Genomic DNA, 23,813 nt, shown 5'->3' with positions numbered 1-23,813 from the left:
GTAAAATGGCAGGAAACTCAACAAGGTTCGGGTACTGGACCCATACTTCAAACGAAAGGAGCGCGGGGTGAGAGACAAAAAGTACCGTTTGTACACTGTCTGCTGCGCCAAAAGCAGCGAAGGTTTGGGCTTGCATGAGGCTGAGAGTGGATCACATAGTGGTCGTCGATTTGGCTGGTCAGTTGCCTGGCAACCGTTAAGTCGTCAACGAAGGGCATTGATGGGATGAAGAGAGGGCGCGGTGACGCTGGGGGGAGTGCCCCACGGCCGACCACCCAGGCCTTTCCTCAGTAATGAAATTGGGGGTTTTTATAGTTGTTCGCTTTGACCTTCTGCACCGTTATCCTCGATTGTCTGGTGACAAAAGAGGAACAACACCAAAACCAACCTTTCTCATTACAGGTAACCACTTGCTTTCAGCACCGTCAACCATTGACAAGATGGACGCAAACCAGTATTCGGGCTACCTTTACCATACTTCAGGCAGCTCGAGCAGCCAGTCTCAAGGTAACTTGAACATGAGCCAAGGCCACCTCCACTTGGTTGATGACGATGTGGACATGATCGCCTTCGATGATCCCGAAGAGATTCCCTTCGACGAGCTCTTCGTTGCCAATAACCAGTCCGATCTCGCTCGGATGGGAAACAAATCTGCGATTATGGAAGACCCGCACAATCCGTTTCCTTCTAACCAGCCCAATTACGACCAATTTAGTGCTGGAAGCTTTGGAGCCCAATTCAACCACGTTGCCGCCGCACCCAACCGGCCAACAACGAGGAGAAGCTGCGCGGCTGGCGCAAGCAGATTGTTGAAGCCATCAAGGACTTTAGCGATGTGGTTAACAAGAATCGCGAGATCAGTAAGCTTATCCCCTCTACATCTGACTGACAACGCCGCAAGCACACGCTATACTCAGAATGGCACTTGTCTTCGACTGTCGATTCCAGGATTGGGCGGCACGTCTCATTCTTCTCTCACCACGTCGCGTTGTAACAGGGTGGTGACATTTGGGCCGTCTTGAGATCTCAGTTATCCACCTCATTCTTGACTCATGTTGTCGTTGTATGTTGAAGACATGGAAGCTGGAAGTATCCCACAATAGATACCCTGAACGACCAGGGAGAGGTCGCTAAGACCGTAGCACACGCTTACATTCAGGTCCCCGCGACCAACCGTCTTGCTGCTGCTCCCAAAGCCGAGATGAAGGTAAGTCTTTTCCACTTTATGGGGTATGAAGGTATCGTGAGTCTAACTAAAGTGTTTCTGCATCAGGGCAAGCACGACAACATTGTTTGCAACGGTGTTAGGGGACAAATTCTCAAAGAGGCCACAAAGACCAAGGGCAAGAAGGCCAAGACCAGGAAGGCAGCGGAAAAGAAGACTGCTGGTACGGGTGCTGCTGGTCCGGAAGCAGCTAGCAAAGAGGATGCTAGCGAGGAAGCTGCTAGCAAGGAGGCTGCTCGCACGGATCCCACTGGCCATTAAGCTTTGAGCTTCGTCCTTACTGCCTATCAAACAATGTACGTATGCCACTTAACATGAGAGAGGAAGTCGACCAAATGGTTGCAGAATAATGGGTATTCTTATTGGGGAATGCCCACGGAATGTGCATCAGATTCGGAGTTGGCAGGTTGATGGTCATCACAGTGGGCATGGTTCATCAAGCGCGGCGTTCGTTGGTTTCCCTTTATTGTTTTAGCAGACTGGATTTCAAAGTTGCTTTCAAACTAGAGAGTGGGAGTCTCGGAAGAGAAGCACTCGTGAAAGCTGCAGAAGTTCTCCCCAGCTTTGAAGGGACGCCGTCCTGGCAGGTCTCCGGACCAACAAGAGCATTGCTCATTCATACATTTCAGTCAATCCCACGAACCGTTTTGTCCCCGGCTCGCAGGACGAACTCTGCAGTCCTAAGTGCTCGAAAAATTCCCTTCTTTTGAGGCCCGCCTGGACGCGGTCCTAGATACTCCTCGAACCAACAAGAGAATCGCCCACCTTTACGTCCAGGTGGACCCCCGCTTGCGGTTTCCGGCTGGCCCTAATGCCGAGATGAAGGTTAGTACATTCTTCCAACATCTACTATTGGAAACATGAGTAAGATATCGTGAGTCAAACCGAAGTGTTTGTGTGCATCAGGGAAAGGATCAAAACATGGATAGCAACGCCACCAAGGCCAAGGGCAAGAAAATCGGTGGCAGGAAGACCACGACCAAGGCAAAGAAGTCGACTACCAGGGCCAAAAAGGCCACTGCCAGGGAAAAGACAGCTACAACCAAGACTTTTAAAGGCCAAGACTGATGAGACCAACTGAGCTCTTGGTTTTCCTCTTGCCTGCTTGCTTGCGGAACACAGCCAGAAAAAGTTAACCGACATGGAGCGCAGTGAACCGGGCATCAGACTGATGGGATGCTGCAACCTTCGTTGCATGATGGAATCTGCATTAGAACAGGAGGTTAAAGGCTGTTGTTTATGGTTTTTGGGAGCATGGCGTTGGTTGGTCCCCTTTGTTTGTTCTAGGGCATTTTAGCGACGGCGTTTGGACTGTTCGTGCATTCATCTTACCAGGTAGTCGTCAATCTGTTACGATCCAACCAAAGTTATGTAAGCTAGCTAGATAGATAGACCAATCAGATTGGACCCGAATGTTACGATCCAATCGTTGAGCCTCATGTAAGCTAGATAGATTGACCAATCAGATAGGACCCGGGGTTGAAGACCAGTATATAAGAAGGCCTCCCGGCCTTCGTTATACCTGGTTCTTCAGCAAGCAATAGCTATCACAACCTACCAGTACCTTTTGGCTACTACTCCGTTACTCTATTGTTCTATCCCAGCGATAATACTCCTGTGCTTGTAACGGTTCGTCACACCGAAGGCCCAAAGGCTTCGGGTCCTCGGGTCCAGTACACCTGGTCCAGGGCAGAGCAGTATAAAAGAAGGCCTCCCGGCCTTCGTTTATAGGGCTCTTCAGCAAGCAATAGCTATCACAATCGACCAGTACCTTTCGGCTACTATTCCGTTACTCTATTGTTCTATCCCAGCGATAATACTTCTGTGCTTGTAACGGTTTGTCACACAATCCTTCAATCCTACTATTGCATTTGATAAAATGTCTTGCCGTTATGAGGAGATGCCGTCCGCCCTTCAAATGTGTCTTCCGTTATAGAGGAGCTATACCTCTTTAACTTATAACTGCCCGTCTTTCCAACTCTTACTTACTGCAGCCCACCACCCTTATGGACACGTGCCTATAGTGCTATATCATATCCTGTTTTTATTCCTCCGCTTCGTTAACAAACAACTCTGAGAATGGAATCTTAGAACTACGCAAAGACGTTTACTGGAAGCCCACGCTCTGTTCCAGGGACAGTCAACATTCCAACCTGTCAGCCACTCGATTGCCAGCAGCTCCTCGAGCAGCAGCTTTCTTAGGAATACACCAGAACAGTATCGGCCAAATATCTAACCAAGTCGCTCCTGCCCGGCCCCCAACCCTATTGCCGCTGGCGCTGCTTTGATTCAAGCTGCCATCGCGCAGCTCGGCTTTCACCCTACCACTACCAATGAAGCCAACTTCGTCGAATCGTCTCCGAACAATGTAATTGCAGCCCCCTACGCCTATGAGGGCAAGACCATCAGTAAAATAATGGCGGAAAACCACCCAGACACCTTCCAGGGCTGTAACTTGGACCACGAGCACACCGAGCAGTTGGAGGCCGAGTACACTCTATCGGTCTTTAGGAGAAATCCCCACAACCATCCGGTTTTCTGCTGCCCCGAAGGCCAAGATGAAGGTAAGTCACTTCCATTTCGTTATGTTCTTCCTTAGGGGTATGTTTTGATGTTAGGACCAATTAGTGGCTGACAGGAGTGTTTGTGGGCATTAGGGAAAGGACGACAACATCGTCTGCAACGGAGACCAGGGCCAGATCCTTCGCAAGGCCACCAAGACCATGGGCAAACAGGCCAAGGCAATGAAGGCCGCGAGAAAGAAGGCTGCTGGTGCGGAGGCCGAGGTCAAGATTTGTACTGTCGTCTGTAATCGTATCATATTGTTCAATGATATTGTGAGTCTAACCGGACAGTTTATATGCATCATGGAAAAGAGCAAAATATGGACAGCAACGCTAGCAACAACGGCCTGGTCAAGGAGGGGATCGAGGCCACGAACGCGAAGAGCAAGAGAATTGGTGGCAGAAAAACTACTACCAGGGCCAAGAAGGCTGCTGCTAGGAACAAGAAAGACGGCAAAGAATAAGAAGGCCAAGAGAAACCGAGCTCCGGCGTGCTGGCTTCGTCTGCGAAGTTGTGTTGGCCGCGCAGCTCTACTTTTCGGCTTCCCGGCATGTCCTGAAAGACTTGAGCCATCCGCCTGTGCCGAGTTAGCGGGGACAGCGATGGTGGCGCCAGTGGTCGAGAGTATGAAGATAGTACCGGCACTTTTGTATCTTGACTCGCAACAAATCGAGGTTGTCGGGCTTACCAGCTATGGCGGTTTCAACGAGCAGTAACCCCGTGTCACACGGACATATGCCACACTCCTGGTAGCATACGGGCATATGCTACACTCCTGGTGGCATACGGGCATACGCTACATTCCTGGTGGCATACGGGCATATGCCACATTGTCAAACGGGCATATGCCACACTCCTGGTGTCACACGGACATATGCTACACTCTTGGTAGCATACGGGCATATGCTACACTCTTGGTGGCATACGGGCATATGCTACACTCTTGGTGGCATACGGGCATATGCCACACTCCTGGTGTGATACGAGAAAGACCTACATGTATGCAAATCGCTAGATGCCTTGGAGCCTTAGGTGACAAGGACCCGTACGTACTAGATAGGTACCGTTTCCCTTTGGCATAAGAAGGCCTTGAAGCCCAGCCTTCCTCTAGAGGTTGAAAGGACCAACAAGGCCTTCGAGACCAAAGTAGTTTATCAGCGGAATTGAACTACTGTTCCAAGCCCAGAACACTGCCCTTGTCACACCCCGTCGTCACCAAAGGAAATGAATTATGAGGATAAGAAACAAGGGATGATGGGTGTTCCGGTTTTCCCCTTCCATAGGCCTCAATGGCCGTCACACTCCTTGAAGTCTTGAACTCGTTTTTCGCCCCTCGATCGTGTACGCACAAAGTCGGGGGTGGCGTGGCAGGCATCGCCTCGCTTGTAGTTTTGGTTTCCCTGAGTGGTTCTGCTCTTTGCCTTGAGTGGCTCCAATGTCGACTAAACTCGAACAAAGAAGACTGCATCAGGAGGACGGCCGGACAGTGCGATGTTGTAAACAGGTATCGATATTGCCATCTTTTCAGCCGTATAGAGACCCGTATGGCCTCTCTTGTTATAAGTTGATAGAAGTGCGTGCTGGTATGCTGGCGACTAGTAAAAACATCAAGAGGAGGATGTTCGCAGTCGTGACTAAAATTTGCAGTAGCGTAAGCATGTCCATGATGGCTGAAGAACGATAAAAACCGGAGGAAAGTCAGATTTGAGATTTTAGAAGATGTGTGTGAGGAGGAGAAAGAGCGCAGAGAGAGGTGGGAAAAACAGGACACTTATAAATAGCATGTTCCCGAGGATGACCTGCACGCACACCAAAGACCAGTTTGTTTTGAATGTCGGCCAATTTTGAATGCATTTTCTCGAATTCTGTCCCTGCACAGGCACCGCCAACATCCTGCAAGCCATCTTCTCGTGTGTCTCTGCACAGTGCACTGCCATTGATGCCATGCATGCTGTCCCAAACTTTGAGGATTCCCCGCAGAAGCTCATCTGCTTTCTGTAGATGCTGAACTTGAGACGATGGAGGTCAATAAAACCTTTCTGACCATATCTCTTTTCATTCAAGGCTAGTCGCTCGTTTTCGCTGTTCGTTCTCCGTGTCATTCCTCGCAGGACCGCATCGCTTCCAACTTGCCTGTCGGTCTCTCATCATGTCCACCTGCTGGTCATTAGTTTTCTCAATTCCCGCCTCCTCCAATCTCCTTCATACCCTATCCGCCTCTACCATCGGTTGTACAGACACTCTTATGTGCCAAAACGTTTTTGACAAGTAACGGCGCTTGGCTGTCCTGCGTTGTCCATGTTCCCACTGTTTGTTCCATACAAGCGGACCGAGCATGGATGGGTAGCGGCGACGAACCAATCATATCGATGTTTGACGCCGGATAAGGAATGTGGGCCAAACGGTAGTGGAACCAAAGCCCGAAGTTATTTTGAATGTCGTGAGTGCTCCGGAAACACTCTGAATAGTACCATCTCCTGAACATGGTCGTTAGACGGGCATATCGGGGTTGACAACGGCCATGGTGATCCAACCTGTGGTAGCGGCAGGCTGAATGAACCTGAGCGACGAATGGAGTAGGCGCCAAAACATGGCTTGCGGAGGTCGATGATAGTGTCGGACATCGGTAACGGCGCGTCGTTTGGCTCGGTGGGTCGGGGGGCTGTGCTGTGGTGTGCATGAGAGGAGATGTACGCAATGCGTTCAAGTAGAGCTGCAGAAGTATGGAATGGTCCAAGTCGGAATCTGATCACGCATACGAGTCAGTCATCAGATGCCACGAGCAGCCAAAGCAAGCTCAAAAACACGGCCCGTCGTCCGGCTTCCCCTTCGATCGCTTCTCCAGCTGTCCAGCATCCAAGGCCATGCGACACAAACTGACTCTACGGAACGGACCGTCCAGACGTTCATGAATTCGATCGGAGGGGACATCATTATTCACGGCGAGCCGGGCTGTCTTGGCGGGTCACTGGTGTCCATCCGTATAAGTCTGAGCATGGCGATCGGACGCAGCGGTCTGTATACGGTCTGTAGGGGTAGTTCAAGCGTCGGGGTTGTCTTTGTTGGAGGTAACGGAATGATACACCACAAATGGCATTGAGTGTGGGAGTGAATTTCGTGTATTGATTAGGTTAAAAGAGAGAGAGAGAACAGAACAGGGAGGACGGAGTCCGACGTGGTTTATATACAGGGTAGCTATGTGTGGATCGTATCCACTTAGACAGAAACGCCAAAGAATGTGATGGCTTCAACACTCCCCCTCGATCCAAGCATAGGTTACAAGTGGTTATTTACAGTGATTCTCTCTCTCACACACGTTGGTCAGCACCAGTAAAAACCCAGTGGGAAAAGGATTGCTGCCGTGTGTGGATTGTAAAGTGAAAGTAAGTTGAAAAACAGATTTGTGATCCCGGGACCAAGCCCGGGAGTGGAATTTGGATTGAAGCATGGAAATAGGTGTGTCGGCGGGTCAGCCGCCTGAAGAGTTGTATGAGCGTTGTGGGTGTAGTACAGAGGTGCCAGTGATTATAGTGTTGAAAGGACACTAATTAGACCCTTCTGGGGCTTCCAAGAGTCCAAGGGCTCGTCGGTGGCGTTGGAAGGCGTCGCGGGGTAGTGGCTTCGTGAAGACGTCTGCCACTTGTTCGTTTGTGGGAATGTACTGGAAATTGACGTCTCCAGCTGCTTGGCGTTCTCTGCACCAGAGTTCTTGTACGTGAATGTGTTTAGTGCGGGAATGGTGTTGCGGGTTCCTCGCAAGGGCCAGTGCACCTTGGTTGTCCCCGTAGACCCTTGTGGCCCCTCGGGTTTGCTTGATGTGCAAGTCCGAGAGCAGTCGGCGGAGCCAGATAGCTTCCTTGGTGGCCTGGGTCTGTGCCATAAGTTCAGCTTCGCAGGATGACAAGGACACAGTGGGCTGGCGTTTTGATTGCCAACTGATAGCTGCGCTACCGATGTGGAACACAAAGCCTCCGGTGGAGCGTCTTGTTGAGGTGTCACCCGCCCAGTCGGCGTCTGAAAAACCAGTGAGGTCCTTGAGCTCACCGGTATAAGTGAGTTCGAGGTTGATGGTTCCCTTGAGGTATCTGAAGATGCGTTTCACGGCTGTAACGTGGGCGAGCGTTGGGTTGGCGAGATACCGGCTGCAGAAGGATACGGCAAAGGCTGTATCTGGACGAGTGCCGAGCATAGCGTACATAAGGGAACCGATGGCGCTGGCGTACCAGTGCCGGAGGTAGTTGGAGGCGATGTGGTCGCTGGTCGGTTCTGGGATCTTGCTGGTGTCCATTGGGGTAGATACTGGCTTGCAATCGAGCATCCCAAACTCCTTAAGTATCTTTTCGATGTAGGCTCTTTGGTTGAGTCGGATGATGTGCCGTGATCTATCGCGGGTAACAGCCATGCCCAAGTAGTAAGAACAGGGGCCAAGGTCTGTCATTTTGAAACGCTGACTGAGTGCGTGCTTTAGTGCTTGAACGTCGGGTTTGTTGGGGCCGGCAATTAGTAGATCATCAACGTAGATGGCGATATAGGTGTTTCCTTTGCTGAAGATGGCAGCGTCGGATGGTAGTGGTGAGAAGCCCAGGCCATTCAAGAAGGTAGCTAGGGTTTGGTACCACACTCGTGGACTCTGTTTGAGGCCATAGAGGGCTCGGTTGAGGCGGCAGACGAGGTTGGGGTTGCTGTTAGGGATACCAGGTGGTTGCTCGACGTAGATTTCTTCGTCTACTTCACCATACAGGAATGCGGTTTGTACGTCCATCTGTTCCAACTCGAGATCCAGGGCGGCAGCGAGAGCAAATATGAGCTTGTAACTCATCGGTTTGACCACCGAGGCAAAGGTCTCGTTGTAGTCTACCCCTTCCTGTTGCTCGAAACCACGGACAACCCATCGCGCCTTGTATCGTAGGACCTCGCCGTTGGCACCTGTCTTGAGCTTGTATACCCATTTCCCAGACAATACCTTTCTGCCCAATATTTTTGGCACCAATGTCCAGGTTTTGTTTTGTAAAAGCGATTGGTACTCTTGTTGCATGGCTTCTTTCCATCGTAGCCAGTTAGGCTGATTTTGGGCTTGGTTGAGGTTGGCGGGCTCAGGGGCAAGAGGTGTCGCAAGCCCCATAAGGGCGAGAATGGCCTTGTCAGGGTTTTTGATAGCTTGAAGCAGTAGTTCGGGATGGTGGCTTGTGACGGTGTGCTGGTGACCTGAGTCGTAGAGGCTTGGATCACCGCCGACAACGATGGTGTCAAGTATGGGTGAGGACGGTGGATATTGGGGCATACCCAGTGGTGGTGACGGTGTGAAGTCGGATGAGAGGTCTGATAATTCTGACTGTGATTCTGGTGAGGTGGTGAGTTCGGATTGTGCAGTCGTATCAGAGTCTCCCCCTGGCTGTGCTATGGGAACTCCCCCGAATCAGAGGGCGATGCTGCGCGGGAGCTACCCCGGCTTATGGGTTTGGAGTGAGGGCCGGGACGGTAATGGGCGGTGAACTCAGCGGAGTCGGTGATAGAGTCTGTATCAGAGGTACCGAGGTCAAAGGCGGTGTCTGATTCAGGAGCGGGCGGCGAAGACAGAATTTGTGCGGTCGTAATTTCTTGCGTAGCAAGGTCAGGCGGGCTGGGTGAGATGCAGGTGAAGGCCTCGTCGAACACCACGTTATTGGTAGATATAATCTTGTTGTTGTCTGTGAGGACGATGTAATTCCGTCCGCCTTCGTATCCTAGCAGTCGACACTTGCCAGCGGTGGGGGTGAGCTTCCCTGGAAAGTCTGAGTCGGATAATTTGTAGTAGCCGGTGGCACCAATAACCCTGAGGTGCGACAGATCAGGTTGACGGCCTTCCCATGCTTCAAAGGGCGTCTTCCCAATGACTCGGCTTGGACACCGGTTTTTGAGGTAGACAATTGTCTGAAGTAGGATGGGCCAGAGACGGCGGGGAAATTGGCTATCCACAAGGCCGGTTGTGATGCGCTCCTGAAGGATCCGATTTAGGCGCTCTGAGATCCCATTTTGTTCGTGTTGGTTGACCGCTGAGTAGCTTAGCGTAATAAGGCGGTTCCGGCACCAGAGTTTGAAGCGCTTGCTGGTGTTTTCACCAGCCCTATCAAGGTGAATGTAGCGTATGGGATGTTCTGGCTTATCAACTGTCGCATGCCATTCGGCGACTACACGAGGAAACTCGTCTCTGGTCTTAATGGCATAGACCCATACGTACTGCGTGAAGTCATCTGTAATGGTGACCCAGTACGATTCCCCCCCGAGACCCTCGAAGCGGAAAGGCCCGCAAATGTCCATATGGACGTGCTCAAGGGGCCGACTCCCTTTGCGCAAGGTACCCTTATGGGGTACCTGTTTCAGGCGGCCAAGTGCGCACTTGTCGCAAAAACAGGTGTCGGGGACAGGGCCTATGCCGGTGGCCATCGTCTGCAGCAGACGGATGTTATCTTCGCCGAGATGAGCTAGGCGATCATGCCAGATTTTGAGAGATTTCTTTTCGAGGGCGTAAGCGGCGAGGGCAAGGCGATGAACTGGGTTGGTTTTGGTAGGCTGGCGAACTAAGTATATCCCGTTGACGCTGAAACCTCTGAAGCGGAGGCGTCGACCGTGGACTCCCACTACTGCGCTGTTTCCGAACGTAACGACGTAACCACGATGGTCGAGTTGTGATACAGAAAGGAGATTGCAGGCGGCGCGAGGAGAGTAGTGAGCCCCTTCTAGAAGCATGAAAGAATCCTTCCCTTCTTTAGAAGTGCTACTAACGTGAAGCTTGTAGGTTCCGGTGGCCTTGGGGGTTATTTCAACGTTGCCTATGCCAATGATGGGTGGACCGGTGTAGGGATGCAAGTTCACGAAACCGGATTGTTTGCAGAAAATGTGACTAGTGGCGCCGGAATCGACGACCACAACGTGTTTGAGATTCGCAAGGAAGCCTCTGTTAGATTCGGAGGCAGAGAGGGCGGAGATGCGCTCGGCGAGTTTGGAGTTGGATGGAGGATGAATGGGCGGAAGTGAAGCAGCGGCAATTTGGACAGAGGCCAGTGGAGCGGGTATGGGAGTAGTAGAGATGGATGTGGAGGACAAGGATAAGTGTGTAGCTGGTGATGCGGTTGTGTGGTTTGGAGGGCTGACGGTAGTGAGAGCCAGCGATGGTAAGTCCAGTGTTGTGGCGCCTATAGATTCCATTGTTGTTGCAGAAGGAACCTGTAGGCCGGCCCTTTCCTAGTGAGTACGGGACCTTTTATTGGGGCGCTGATCCTCTATTTTGGAGTCAGTGTCGCTGTCTTCAAGACCTGCGGCGAGAAATGCTGCCGCCGAGGCGGCATTGGCTCTGGTGTCAGAGGCACTGTCCTTGCTGTGGTATTTGTCGGGGTGTTGCTTCCAGCAACGAGAGTCACTGTGGTTTGGTGTGTGGCACACCGAGCAGGGAAGCCAAGTCGGAGACTTGCTGTTATCGCGGGGGCGTTTGTTGTTGGTGTTAGTTCCTTTGAAGGTGCGAGGTTTGGCGATGAGAGCCTTGAGAGCCAAAATCTCGTCGGAGCGTTTGCCATGTCTCTTGAGGTGCTGTTCTTCGGTCTCTGCCTCGGCTTGAACTTCATCTAGGGTAATGGCCCTCCGAGTTACTCTCCCGTTCACATCTCTTTCCGGGACAAGGAGGTGGCTCTGGTTAAAGCTGGTCCAAATTTGGGAATAGTCGGGTCCAAGGCCTTGGAGGAACTTCAATACGAGGTAGGGTTCCCTCATCTTGCACGACTTTTCCATCTCGTAAAGTTCATCATGGATGGTGCGGAGCTGGGTGGCGAAGTTGTTAACGTCCTTACATTTGGCGAGTGTAAGGTTGTCCCATCTCTTCATGAGGTCTTGGAAGCCGGAGGATCCTTTGGGGCGATAGTGGATGAAGAGAAATTCGAGGGCGGCTTTGACGGTGTTATGCCCTTCAGAGACGAGCTTAGCCCGAGGTCCAGGGGATAGGCGAGTGCGGAGGACAGCCATCAGGTTTCGCTATTCCGTAGACCATTCTCGGGTGCGTTTGGCGTGGTGGCGGTCTTCCTCACCGTCATATTTCTCAGGTGGTTCATTCGTGCTGAGAAGATCAAAAGAGCTACGGGCATCAATGTAGTCTCGGATGCGGTTAAACCAGGTGGTCCAGTTGCTGGGCCCAGTGAGGATTGGGATGACAACTTGAGCATCGAGGTCTTTGTTGACCATGGTGTCGTGCTGGAGGCAGCCTGGCGAGGTGTGGAAGTTTCTAGAGGCTGCGAGTTGGCTGTCCGAGGAGTTTGGACGCTGATGTGTAGTGGTAGGGACTTTGTTGAGAAGGAGTAAGATTGGAGGGTGTAGCGATAATGAGGAAATCCCAGATGCGGTGGAACTTGGTGGTAACAGAGGTCTCGGACTTCTGAGTTTGGCCTAAGAAGGAAGTGGAAGAGGGTTGAGAGGAGTTTGTAGGCGGTAGAGCGGTGGAGCGGTGTATCTTGGAAGTACTCCCAAAGATACGGGTGGATATGGCTGATGATTAAACTACAGCCGACGGAGCGGTCAACGGGCGGAGCGTGCATCAAGCAAGACAGCTGAGGAAGGCTGAATGCTGATGGGAGGAGCGTGCATCGAGCTAGACAGCTGAACAAAGCTGAATGTTGATGGGAGGAGCGTGCATCGAGTTTCTTTGGGTACGAGAGGCCTTGGCTGAGCGCTGATGAAGGGATCGTGAACCTAGCTAGGGCGGCTTGGTAAGGCAGATGGGTAGTAGTGGTGTTTGCTGCAGGCAGCGGCTCTTGTCGCTTTGTGAAAAGCGCAAGTCTTTTATATCTAACAACATTTTGAAGTCTTGGTAGAAGTGTTGATACAGGAGAGGTGAGGGACTTAGCTTTGTTGTATATATGCGATATCCGGGCTCATAACCTGTTGGAGGTAACGGAATGATACACCACAAGTGGCATTGAGTGTGGGAGTGAATTTCGTGTATTGATTAGGTTAAAAGAGAGAGAGAGAACAGAACAGGGAGGACGGAGTCCGACGTGGTTTATATACAGGGTAGCTATGTGTGGATCGTATCCACTTGGACAGAAACGCCAAAGAATGTGATGGCTTCAACAGTCTTCAAGATCGGTAGACATTGAAGGGGGTCCCTGGCACGGCTTTGGCTGTTCGAGGCAGTGCGAATAAAGTCCTATGGTATAAGACGGGAGGGAAATATCCTGGAACTCTAGGCCCATATCACCTTCATCCTTCCATCAAACAGACAACTTGCGACCAAAAGAAGGCCTCCCTTTAAACCTTATACAGACAGACTTGGCTATCTACCCGTCGTCGCCATGGATAAAAGGAATTTGCATGGGTCTCCTCTTCAAGGGCCTTTCAACGAGATCGTGGCCGTCACCAAGATGTTATCGGAGATTCTTCAAGAAGCAGCCAAGATCAACTCACCTGATATAGACACCTTATGGAGGATCATCAGTACGTCCAACTCCAATCACATGCACTTGCTACCTCTGCAACACCACACATCCATTCATAACGCTGAAAGCTGACCAAAACACAGCCTACCTCTGGACTGAAATCCACTTTTTCTCCCGCCGCAACCACAACCCCATCACCATCACCATCCCATTCCTTGCCCACATCCCCCTAGAACCCATCATATCCAACCACGAGATCCAAGGCAAGAAACACGATCCATTCATCTAGATTGTGTATCGCTGGCGTGGCTTACATCGCCAAGCCGGCACAGATGTAGAAGCTCTCTCGGATCTTGGGAGGTACAAACCTGGCTTGGATTTTTTGTTGTTGTTGTTGTTATTTTTAACGTCTACTTCCGCCTCCCGTAGGGCATGAGACGTGCCGCACCGGTGAGTCTAGCATACAAGATTAAGAGCAATGCCCTAACTGTCCACCAAAACCATTAATCCGAGGGCAAACCGAGGCCTATTGCCAGTATATATCATGTGTTGCCCATAGCGTAAACGCGGCCCAACACTTGTAATCGAATCGCCCAGTGGGCGAGCCGCCAGTATATGACGGAACCTGTAGCACAAAGAAAGGGATAAAAGAAATGACGAAATCACTCCTCTCCACTCTCACTCCCGCTCTCCTCCTCCCGCAAGGCCTCCTCCCGTCTCCTTGCACGGTGAACCAGCCTGTCCAAGTCCACCGTAACCCTCTCAATATCGTGGCCATGGCCAACCTCCACCCCTCTACTCCGTAAGAACCCCGTAAGGTTGTCAGCGGCGCCACCGCCGTCAGTGTGCTGTTGCCAGAGGGTCTGGCGCCATGCCTTTCTCGTGCAAGTCCACGAAAAGAAGTGCGAGGTCTGGATCCTAGCGATGAAGCGCTGCCAGTAAACTCCAATAGCAAGGGAGAGGTTCTCCCGCGTAGCCGCTTCGCCCGTGACCGGGGAAACTGCATACGCCTTTCTGCAGAAGAAGGGATGGAAGGGATTCTTCCAGCTTCCACAGAAGCATGTCAGCAGGGCGTCCTCGTGCTCGAAGCGCTCGTGGTAGTCCTTGAAATCCCCGTGGCCAGACCTGGCCGCGAGGAGGTGGTGTAAAGAGCGTCTGTCCAGCTCTTTTAGTTCGTCGTTAGGCTGGATAGAGACCCCCAACCGGTAGTCTGCATAAGACTCTGGCTTGTTCGCGGCCCACCATGCCTTGAAATCCGTATGCGCCTCCCTCTTAGCAAGCCGCCTTGAGTGCGCAAGGGTAGCCAAGCCTTCATTGACTACCTCTCCTCCTTCGGCGCCCGCCTTAGCGAGCTCGTCAGCAATCTCGTTGCCCGTGATGCCCTTGTGGCCGGGTACCCAGCGGACGTCCACCAAACTGGGGCCGTAGCCCTTTCGGATGGCGCGGAAATCGAGGAAAGCCGCTTGTGACGACGCAGCTGGGGTTCCTCGGAGTCCTCTAATGACGGACGTGTTATCAAGGCATATCGTAATGCGTGGTCGGGCCTGTGCCTCCGGGAAGAGCGCCACAGCGGCCTTGAGACCATGCCGCGCGCCTTCCGCCTCCGCATCGAAAACTTCCGCTTGTTCTAGCTGACCGCATCCGCGGCCGAGTTCTGTCTGTCCTTGAAAGATTACGTAGCCAAAGCCTACGCACTCGCCCTCTGGTCTTTCTTCGGCGTCGGGGTCCTCCGCGTGCGCTGGGGGGCCCATCTGCTTAGCTATCATAGAGCCGTCGGTGTAAACGACAATCTCCGAGGGATCTCGTTGGAGAAGCCATTCTTTGAAATCCTTGGCAGCCCTGTCCTTAGACGTGGGCGCTGGATCTTTGTGAGTGTCTCCGTTATAGACGGGCGGCTGTAGAACAGGCCGCGGGAAAGGCAAGGCGAGCTGTGCAGCCGTCTGTAGCGTTGTAGGGCGGCGAGGCAGGCCGCGCGGCGTCATTCGAGGTTCCGAAAGACGCGGGACGAGCGGGTGGGCAGGATCTAAGGTGAGGAGGCGCACAGCGTGCCGCCGCCGGGCCGCTTCTAGAAGAAGGGGGACGGGAGGCAGGCTAGCTTCGCGGTAGAGAATGGCAAGGCGCGTCGTTCTCCACACTGGTAAGCTGGCGCGGACAAACCTGGCTTGGATGAGGGGGTGGTTAAGTGATGGGAGGAAAGGATGCGCATGGGCATGGAGAAAGATTTGAGTGAGAGTGCCAAAGAGAGTGAGATAAGGAGAGATGAGGAGGGATTGGTCGGGTCTGGGTTTGGGTCTGGGTCAAGAGAGATTACTAGTGGCGGGTACGAAGACAGCAGAAATACCCCTAGAGACAGAGTTGACGGAGTGAGGGAAATAGAAGATATGAGGGTGACCGCCACCACCACCACCACAACTACCATGGCAGCAGAGTTCTTTCTCATTCAAGGCGTGTTTGATAGGTGTGCGGAAAAAGGGAAATTCTATGGGGCGAAGTATGCGATTGAGAGATTGGAGCGAGAATTGAAAGAGATGGAAAAGAAATGAAACAACGTGCGTGGTGAGGATAAAAGGGGAGCCGTGCGGGCACGCAGCCACCGTGGTATGTGATATTTCGTTGGCAACTGAACTTGTCGCCTCGTAAAACGATGATCATGTTGATGGACGACGTGGAGAAGAGGAGAGACGTATATCTTGCAGAGGAACCACTTGCCACCACGATACAACCGGCAAAAGGAAAACAAAGACAGGAAAATGAAGAAGAGACAAAAAAGATGTGCAGTCTGGGAGTCGAACCCAGGACCTTTCGCAGCTACGGCGGATTCTTTGACCACTACCCACCGAGAGGGAGCCTATCCCCTCCCTTTATTTGGTACAGGAACCTTCCACATTTAGAAGCGAACGCGCTGACCACTGCGCCAACCGCACATTGTTTTTTGTTGAGGAGTGGACACAAAATTCTAGCACATATACCCCTTGCGAAGGAAGGCGGGACAGGGGAAGGGCGGGAGGAGGAGCCTGGGGCAAGCACAGGGCGAGAGGAGGGGCAGAGACGGGTAGCTGCCTTGGGTACCTACCGAGGGAAAAGACCAGAAGGGTCACGGGCGGGGGCACCAGGTGAGTGATGACGTGGATGAGTACCTGCTAGGAGATTGCCGTTGCTCATCTCAGGTTGACCGGTTTGAGAAGGTGCTCAAGGCAGGGCAATGTAAGAAGGAACGAGGCTACTGGCTTTGTCCACGTTGCCCTAGAAGTAAAGCCCTACTCCTTTCCTTCCCCTCGCTCACCGCCCACATTCCATTCTTTTTCTTCTCTTTCCCCACCTCCATCTTCACTCTTCCTTCCTCCATCTCCTTTTTCCTCTTCTCCCTTCGTCCTCTATCACAACACTCAAATGCAACGCCGCGTCGTGATCAATCATCAACCATCACCGCCTTTCATCATATTGTTTGCTTCAAGTCTGTACCCATCTCGTCTCCACCTGATCACAGAAGATGCCTTACGGAGGCCGCAACGAGCAACTCAGCACATCTACTTGGCGCCTTAAACACCACCACCTCATCCTGAAGATGCGATCAAAGGTACGTACTTCATTGGCGACTACAGGCCTTCGTTGGTCCGCCCCGTCCCCTTTTTTCCATCCAACTCGTATCACATCCCTTCTCTCTCCATTTGCACGCTATGATGCCTTGTCTTCCTCTACTTGTTGGTGTCCCAACAGAGCCAGAGACAGAAATCATGTCAACAGATTGGCTGTCCACCTTCTGACATCAAGCTGACTTCCCACTGAGTCCAGACTTCTAGTAGTACGCGACACTCTCAACCCATTCTTTTTCAAGCGGGAAGCTTGAGGCCCGTCGCCGCGAAGGTATGTCAAGTGGTATCTGACATGCCCAGTATCCTCGCAAGTTTGCGGCTAACTCAAGCATCAACAGGAATGTCCCCGCGAAGAAGACCGAGACACCGTCTTCAGCGTCCGTTCCCGCCCTTCCTATCGTAACGGGGCCTCACATGCACCTTCCCAGGAATCTCGTCCAAGTTCAAAGACAACGCCTTCTTTTCGTGCGTTGAGGGACATGTTCCCTTAAACCCAACCAACACCCGCACTCCCACGACGCCGATCTCTGATCCAGGTGGTCCGTGACCGGGACGTAATTTTCCAAACTACCCCGCCATCCTGTAGGGGCCACGGCCCCGATGCTCAGCATAACTACGGTGCGGACTGTGTCGTTCTCCATCTATCAGGTATGTTTCGAAATATAACGGGAACTTCGCGGTAGCGGGTTACCCAATGTGAACCTCAACATCCCCTTCTCCACCCAGCTAACACTGACTTTTCCGCGGACAGGGCTGGAAACGTGGGCTGCGGCTTCCGAGTCTTTCCCTTACCACAACACCAGCCACGCGGCCCCCCCGACTCTGTCCTCGGCGACATCCCCAACAGCCTGTCAGCAGCGTTTCTGGCTGCGGCAGAGTCGCCAGTCGTACTGGCACCGGCCGTATCACCAACGGTCGGACCAACAAGCATGCCCTTAGTGCAGTAAGAGAAGCTCTTCTATCAAGGCGTTTCGGTCACCAGAAAAAGGCTTCTGTGTGGCCGGCTCACGGCAGGCCGGCTCGATGCCGGCGACTTCCTCGATTATGAGGACGACGGTGCTGATATGGAGTTCAAAGAGGACGACGAGTATAGAATAGACTTGACTCAATGATCGTAGGAATCAGAGTTGTTTGATTGCGGTGGGGCCGGGTCAGCGGGAGGACCAAGAGAATGGCGTGGCCAGCATGAGACACTAGTATACTGTGACAAGGGCAGAGTATGGGCTTGGAACGGTGGTTCAATTCAGCTGATAATTAACTTTGGTCTCGAAGGCCTTGTTGATCCTTTCAGCCCTCAAGACGAGGGTTGAGTTCTCAGGCCTTCTTATACAAAGAGGCTTGGTGCGTACTGAGGTACGTACCGAGCCTTGTTGCTTGAGGCCTCAGGGTATCTATACAGCGATCTTCATACATGTGGATCTTCCTGACTGCCTTCAACCATTCTACTTCCTTCTTCTGGCGCCCGTCCTCGTTCGGTCGCCCTGCTTCTTGCTCGGTTGCTATGATCGCTTCTGTGATGACTGGGGATTGCCTCATCTCGCTTACTAGCGTCATCGGCAGCTCGATGGCTGACTCGCTAGCCTGATGGCGTCGAGAGGGGCTTAGGTAAGCAATGCCGGTGGCTGAGAGTCTGGTCAAAGTGAGGTTGAGCCTCGCGACCTATGGTCGCCGGGCATTCATAAGGCTGATGTCAGGCATTGAGAGTCTGCTAAGCCTCGGCAACCCTAACCCAGACCTATGGGCAAATGTCCGTGTGACATATACCAACCATTGGGAGATACTTTGTGCAAGAAACAGGGGGAGAGGTGCTCTACACATCACCCTCTCCCCGTTGCCAGCTAGCCAGCACAAGCATCTGGGCCATGATTACCTACGGGAAGGAGAGAAGTCAGATAAACATTCATGTATGGTAGTGTAGATAGGAGTCTTAAGACAGTCAAGTTGATTGTCATTTGAGTCTTCAGGGCGTATGTGACACAGTGACTCTTCTTTGTTGTTTCCCCTGCATGATGCGTGACTCTCGATGCAGGCGGTAGGGGTAGGGGGTGAAAACAAGAAAGAAGCTCGCATCGTCATGGAAAATGAGTAGGTGTGAATAATGCCATTGCTTCCACTTTCAGCATATGATGATGTATGAAACTGGACTCTGGGGTTCGGACACTCGTTGCATCCGCGGATTGCCCATCACATATCCTAGCTTATCAGGAGGGAGTGTCCAGTGTCATGGTTACTCATGGCGCTCTATGAGACACACCCGTGTCCCCGCTTTTCCGTTCTGCATCCCATCGTTATAAACATTAACTCAAATGACTTCAAGGGTCCAACAGTCCGCAAAAAAGATGATATCGCCATGTCATTTGGCCCACACCATCCACGACAACATTCCGAGACACATAAAGCATGTTCATTCCCGTCTGCTTATCCTAGGTATCTTCACCCAATAGCCCCGTTTAGGTTCCGTGTTTCCATGCAGTGGTGAATAAACAATTCGCTGCACCTTCTCTTGTTGTGGTGGGGTCTGTCCCACCTCCATTCACTGACATTGTCATGTGGGCCCACCAGCCCGCACCACCATGTATTTAGCCCTCCATATTTTCTTTTCCTTTCTTGTCTTCCTAGTTTAACACAATCAACACACTTCTTGTGCCCACAAACCCCAAGACCATGAGCTGTCACTCAACCGCAAGACAACCAAGAGAGATCAGGAGGAAGATCAGACCTACGAGTGCCGCATGCGCTCGGAGGCTGTCTTCTGGGTCCATGACAAGGTTATCTGTGACTATACGATGAAGCGTGTCCCTCAGAGTGCGAGACTCCGTATCCCCGTCCTCGCTCATTGTGACAAGGGCAGTATTCTGGGCTTGGAACAGTAGTTCAATTCAGCTGATAAACTACTTTGGTCTCGAAGGCCTTGTTGAATCCTTTCAAGCCTTTCCATCCAGGCTGGGGTTCCCGACCTTCTGTTGGAGGTGTCCCGTGTCACGTGCGGCCAGCCATGGCTCCCTCTGGCCATGGCCCCACCGCACAGGGACCTCCTTGCCCTAGTTTTAGACCTCCAGACTTTTACACAGTCTGAACTCTACACAATACATCATCATTGATTCGTTCGTGGTTGTTCACCCTGTTCACAGGTTATGAGCCCTCTTGACGCAATCTTCGTCAATCCTTAATCGCATCAGCGATACCTTCACCTTCTCGACGTCGCTAGCGACCGACAGAAACCCAGCATTGCCCTCGACGTTGCATCGCGACCGACAAGGCAACCCCCCAGATAATCAACCTCGACGTTGCATCGCGACCGACAGGCTACCCCTCGAGTGACGTCGTAAGCGACCGACCTCATTCAAGCAATCTCAGCAATCGCTACACGACTGCGATCGAACTCCCCCCCACGTCTCGTCATCGTCGTCGAGTCAACCAAGACGACCGACTTCCTGAGAACCATTCACGGCCCGTCAAGTACACCGGCCAACACCCCTCTACCTTTCCTTCTGTCAATGACTAACAACGACTACACGATGGGCGAGATATCTTCCCTCATCCCCCTCAAGGGCGAATCCAACGTTGCCAACTGGAACCGCGCCTTGCGTTGTGAGCTTGCATGCGCCGACCTTCTTGAGTATGTCACCAAAGACGTCGCTGAGCCAGACAAGGTCAAGAAACCCGATGAGCACAAGATCTGGCGTACCGACAGAGCCAAGGCTATGAAGATCATTCAAGCCACCCTCAAGGATGACAAGGTTACGACTACCCTCAGTATCAATGGCTGGGACCAAGACAGCACTGACCCCAAGTATCTCTACGATCTTATTCGCAAGACCGTTGGCAAGGTTACCAACGAGGCTCGCGCGGATATCCTCGAGGAGTACACCTCCCTTCGTCGTGCCAACTTCGATTCCATGGCCTCTTTCCTTGTTCGCTATGATCTTCTGCGCAAGCGCGTCGCTGAGTGTGGTCTGAAAATCAACGAGAAGGTTGAAGTCCTCAATCTCTACAACATGGTCAAACGCCAGTACACTGTCGATGCCAAGTTCTGGGCGGCAGAGATGGCCAAAGACAAGCTCACTACCCTTCAACTCCTTTCTCATTTGTCAACCCTTGGCAACACAGAGGCTCGCATGACTAACCTTACCGTCCAAGTCAAGAAGACAACCTCCACTGCCAGCACTAACGATAAGAAGGATTCAATCAACAAGAACGACAAGGACCGTAAGATCCACAAGCAGGTTACCTGCTCGGACTGCGGCCAGTCCATGCGTGACGACTTCAAACACTTCCCTTGCGGTCATCATCGCAACCCTCGCACAGCTGATTGTTGGTGGTGTGATCCCGACAAGGCTCCCGCCAACTGGAGCAAGAAGAAGGAGGCTATCGAGAAAAAGGCCAACTTTACTAACACGGGCACTACCGCGGCAATTGGAGCGACCAACACTAGCTTAGCCACCCCTGGAACCACCGGCTCTGCCCTGCTCTTTGGCAACTTTGGCTTTGGAGGCCATACCTTTGCTCACTTCAAGAAGGATTTTCATTAGAGCCCATAGCGAGATCTAATCACGTTGATTCCAGTAACTCAACTGCAAAGTATCAATTACAGCATTCAACGTGTGATATCGCTGAAGTCCAACAGGCTCCTGAGGCAACAAACCCCATGAAAGAATTGGTAGTCTACGACTCTGGTTGTGGCTCCAATATCTTCAACCATGTTAGATGGTTTACAGACCTTCAACCTTTACCAGAACCAGCCAAGCACACCATTGGTGATGGCACGGTTACCCTATCATACCATATTGGCACAGTCGAGTTAACAATGCCAACCAACAAGAAAGTCAACATTCGAGTCCGTATCAAAGACGTCATCTACTCTCCTTCGACGCCAGCCAACTTACTATCAACCAAGGCACTGCTTGAAAGCGGCTTGATCTGGGACATGAAGACCAACCAGATTCATCTCCAGAACCAGAAGTGCACTATTCGATGTGATTACATCAATGGACTGGTAGTCCTTCCAGTAATTCAACCCTTCAACTTCAACCAGTCTAGAATCGAGACTAAGGACGTCATGCTCGCTTCTATCAACTATTCAACTATGCACAAGAGGATGATGCACGCAGGAAGAGAGCAGGTCATGAAGGCGTGCCAAGAGGCTGCCATTACCCTCAGCAATACCCATGATCACTTTTGTGATGGTTGTATGCGCGCAAAGGCTACTGATACTATACCCAAGCATGCGCATACCGTTACAACGATCACTCCAGTGCAGTTTATCCGTGGAGACGTCATTCAGCACAACCACCCGAACCATCTGGGACAACGATACTGTGTCCACTTCATTTGTGAAGCCTCTGGTCATCACTGGGTTGACTTCTGTACAACCAAGGGCGAGGCATCTACTAAACTGAAGCAGTTCAAGAAATGGATTGAGCTCCAGACAGGTCTTAAAGTCAAAGTCGTTGGACTCGACGGCGGACCAGAATGGGGGCTTCCAACCAAGGAGTTTCAGAACAGTCAACTACACAAATGGGCCAACGAGGAAGGCGTTCAGATCTACAAGACGACTGCTCACACCCCATGGATGAACGGTAAATCAGAAAGAGCTGGAGCAATCATCATGGAGCGCTCCAGAGCCCTTATGATCGACCTCAACGTTCCACCCCATCTCTGGTCCTTCGTTGTTCAAAGCGTTGTTACCGTAATGAATCTGATGCCCTCAAAGGCAAATCCAGAAGGCAAAAGCCCACATGAGCTACTCTGCAGAGCCATTCCTGGTTACCCCAAGGACGAGATAAAGCCATGGATCAAGCACCTACGCACCTACTTCTGCACCGCGTACTATTACATCAAACCCCAGAAACGTACTAAAGGCGATAAGTTTGAGGAACGAAGCCGTCCTGGTCGTCTAATCGGATACGATGACGCCTATGGCCGTATCTACTGGATCTGGGACCCTGAAACTGGCCAGATTATTCGAGCCAGTGCCGTGAAATTCGTCGAGACAAATCAACCAGGATCCCCAGAGGAGGAAGCTCTACAACATGCCGTTGTCTTTAGTGATCAAACCATACAGGAGATCAAAGATGTCACTGACAGTGGAATCCAGTACTGGATCAACGTTACTGGAACCCACGCGCCGGTAGATTCCCCAACCCCATCTAAACAGATCACTGACAAGTTCAACCCCACTACAGAGAAGAAGGACATGGTCCTCGAGCTCCCGCCAACTCACTACCTTACTCCAGAAGCCACGAGATCTCCAGAACTCCTTCCCGACTCCCCCAACAAACCGATGCGATCTATGGAGCAAGAGGAGGACTTTGTTGACCTCGACAACCTGGCCGAGGAGGATCCCATACCAGGAGCGTTTTATGAATCATCTGATGGGTTTGAGACTGCAGATGAAGGAGACACTACTCCTGATGAGCACGCTGGTGCCGCAGACACGTCTCGTTCCACCCCTTCCCCTCAAGATCAAGAAGCCCCTGCTCCCCAGACCGTTGTCCCCATCAAGACTAAACAACCCGACTTGTCCCTCGAGATCGCCAGACTCCAGCTCGATACCCCCACACCAGCTCAAAGACAACGAGCTCAAAGGCCGCTGTCCAAATCTCCAGACCCGCTTTCAATGGAACAATCTCAACACCCAGAGACCACGGCAAATGAACCAGCTGAGCCAGAGCAGGCACAAGGAAGCCAACCCTCTGAGGAACCCGCTCCGGCAGTACCTCCAGAGGTAAGCGAAGGCAGACCTCGCCGCTCAGTGGCCAAGCCACCCGGCTTCAAGTACGACGTTCAGCGAGCCATTGACAGTAACAACAACGTTGTTGATCCCACCCCGGAACTCCCCACCTTCTTCCATGGCATCGCGGAAGCTAGTCGTGTGACTCGCATCCCCGAATACTGCCTGACAGCCATGGAGGTGCTTTATGGCCTTGCTTGCGCTAAAATAGACCGTACCATCCCCAAGAACTACAACCAAGCTGTCAAACTGGCCAACTACAGATCATACTGGTTGCCAGCGATGGAAAAGCAAGTCAA

General features: G+C 52.1%; 4 protein-coding genes across 4 annotated transcripts; 3 read left to right on the top strand and 1 right to left on the bottom strand.

Annotated features, from left to right (window-relative positions):
- Positions 1-440: 440 nt before the first annotated feature.
- Positions 441-1,486, top strand: SMAC4_09443 (uncharacterized protein; the record flags this gene model as incomplete). Its single annotated transcript, XM_003346879.1, has 4 exons — positions 441-622; positions 733-860; positions 1,104-1,207; positions 1,274-1,486. 4 exons carry the CDS (start codon positions 441-443, stop codon positions 1,484-1,486), a joined length of 627 nt encoding a protein of 208 aa, XP_003346927.1.
- Positions 1,487-3,880: 2,394 nt separating this feature from the next.
- SMAC4_10004 (uncharacterized protein) lies at positions 3,881-4,253 on the top strand (the record flags this gene model as incomplete). The annotated part of the gene is made up of 2 exons (XM_003343461.2): positions 3,881-4,021; positions 4,081-4,253. The coding sequence occupies exons 1-2, from the start codon at positions 3,949-3,951 to the stop codon at positions 4,251-4,253; spliced, it is 246 nt and encodes an 81-aa protein (XP_003343509.2). The 5' UTR covers positions 3,881-3,948.
- A 9,597-nt stretch (positions 4,254-13,850) lies between these two features.
- SMAC4_13564 (uncharacterized protein) lies at positions 13,851-15,210 on the bottom strand (the record flags this gene model as incomplete). Its single annotated transcript, XM_066091467.1, has 1 exon — positions 13,851-15,210. Exon 1 carries the CDS (start codon positions 15,168-15,170, stop codon positions 13,851-13,853), a length of 1,320 nt encoding a protein of 439 aa, XP_065946651.1. The 5' UTR covers positions 15,171-15,210.
- A 5,689-nt stretch (positions 15,211-20,899) lies between these two features.
- Positions 20,900-21,313, top strand: SMAC4_13562 (uncharacterized protein; the record flags this gene model as incomplete). Its single annotated transcript, XM_066091466.1, has 1 exon — positions 20,900-21,313. The coding sequence occupies one exon, from the start codon at positions 20,900-20,902 to the stop codon at positions 21,311-21,313; it is 414 nt and encodes a 137-aa protein (XP_065946650.1).
- Between the last annotated feature and the right edge of the window lie 2,500 nt (positions 21,314-23,813).

Source organism: Sordaria macrospora, chromosome 3 (genome assembly GCF_033870435.1).
Source record: "Sordaria macrospora chromosome 3, complete sequence".
Lineage (NCBI taxonomy): Eukaryota > Fungi > Ascomycota > Sordariomycetes > Sordariales > Sordariaceae > Sordaria > Sordaria macrospora.
The sequence above is the reverse complement of the archived record's forward strand: the minus strand, read 5'-3'. Positions and strand labels throughout refer to the sequence as shown.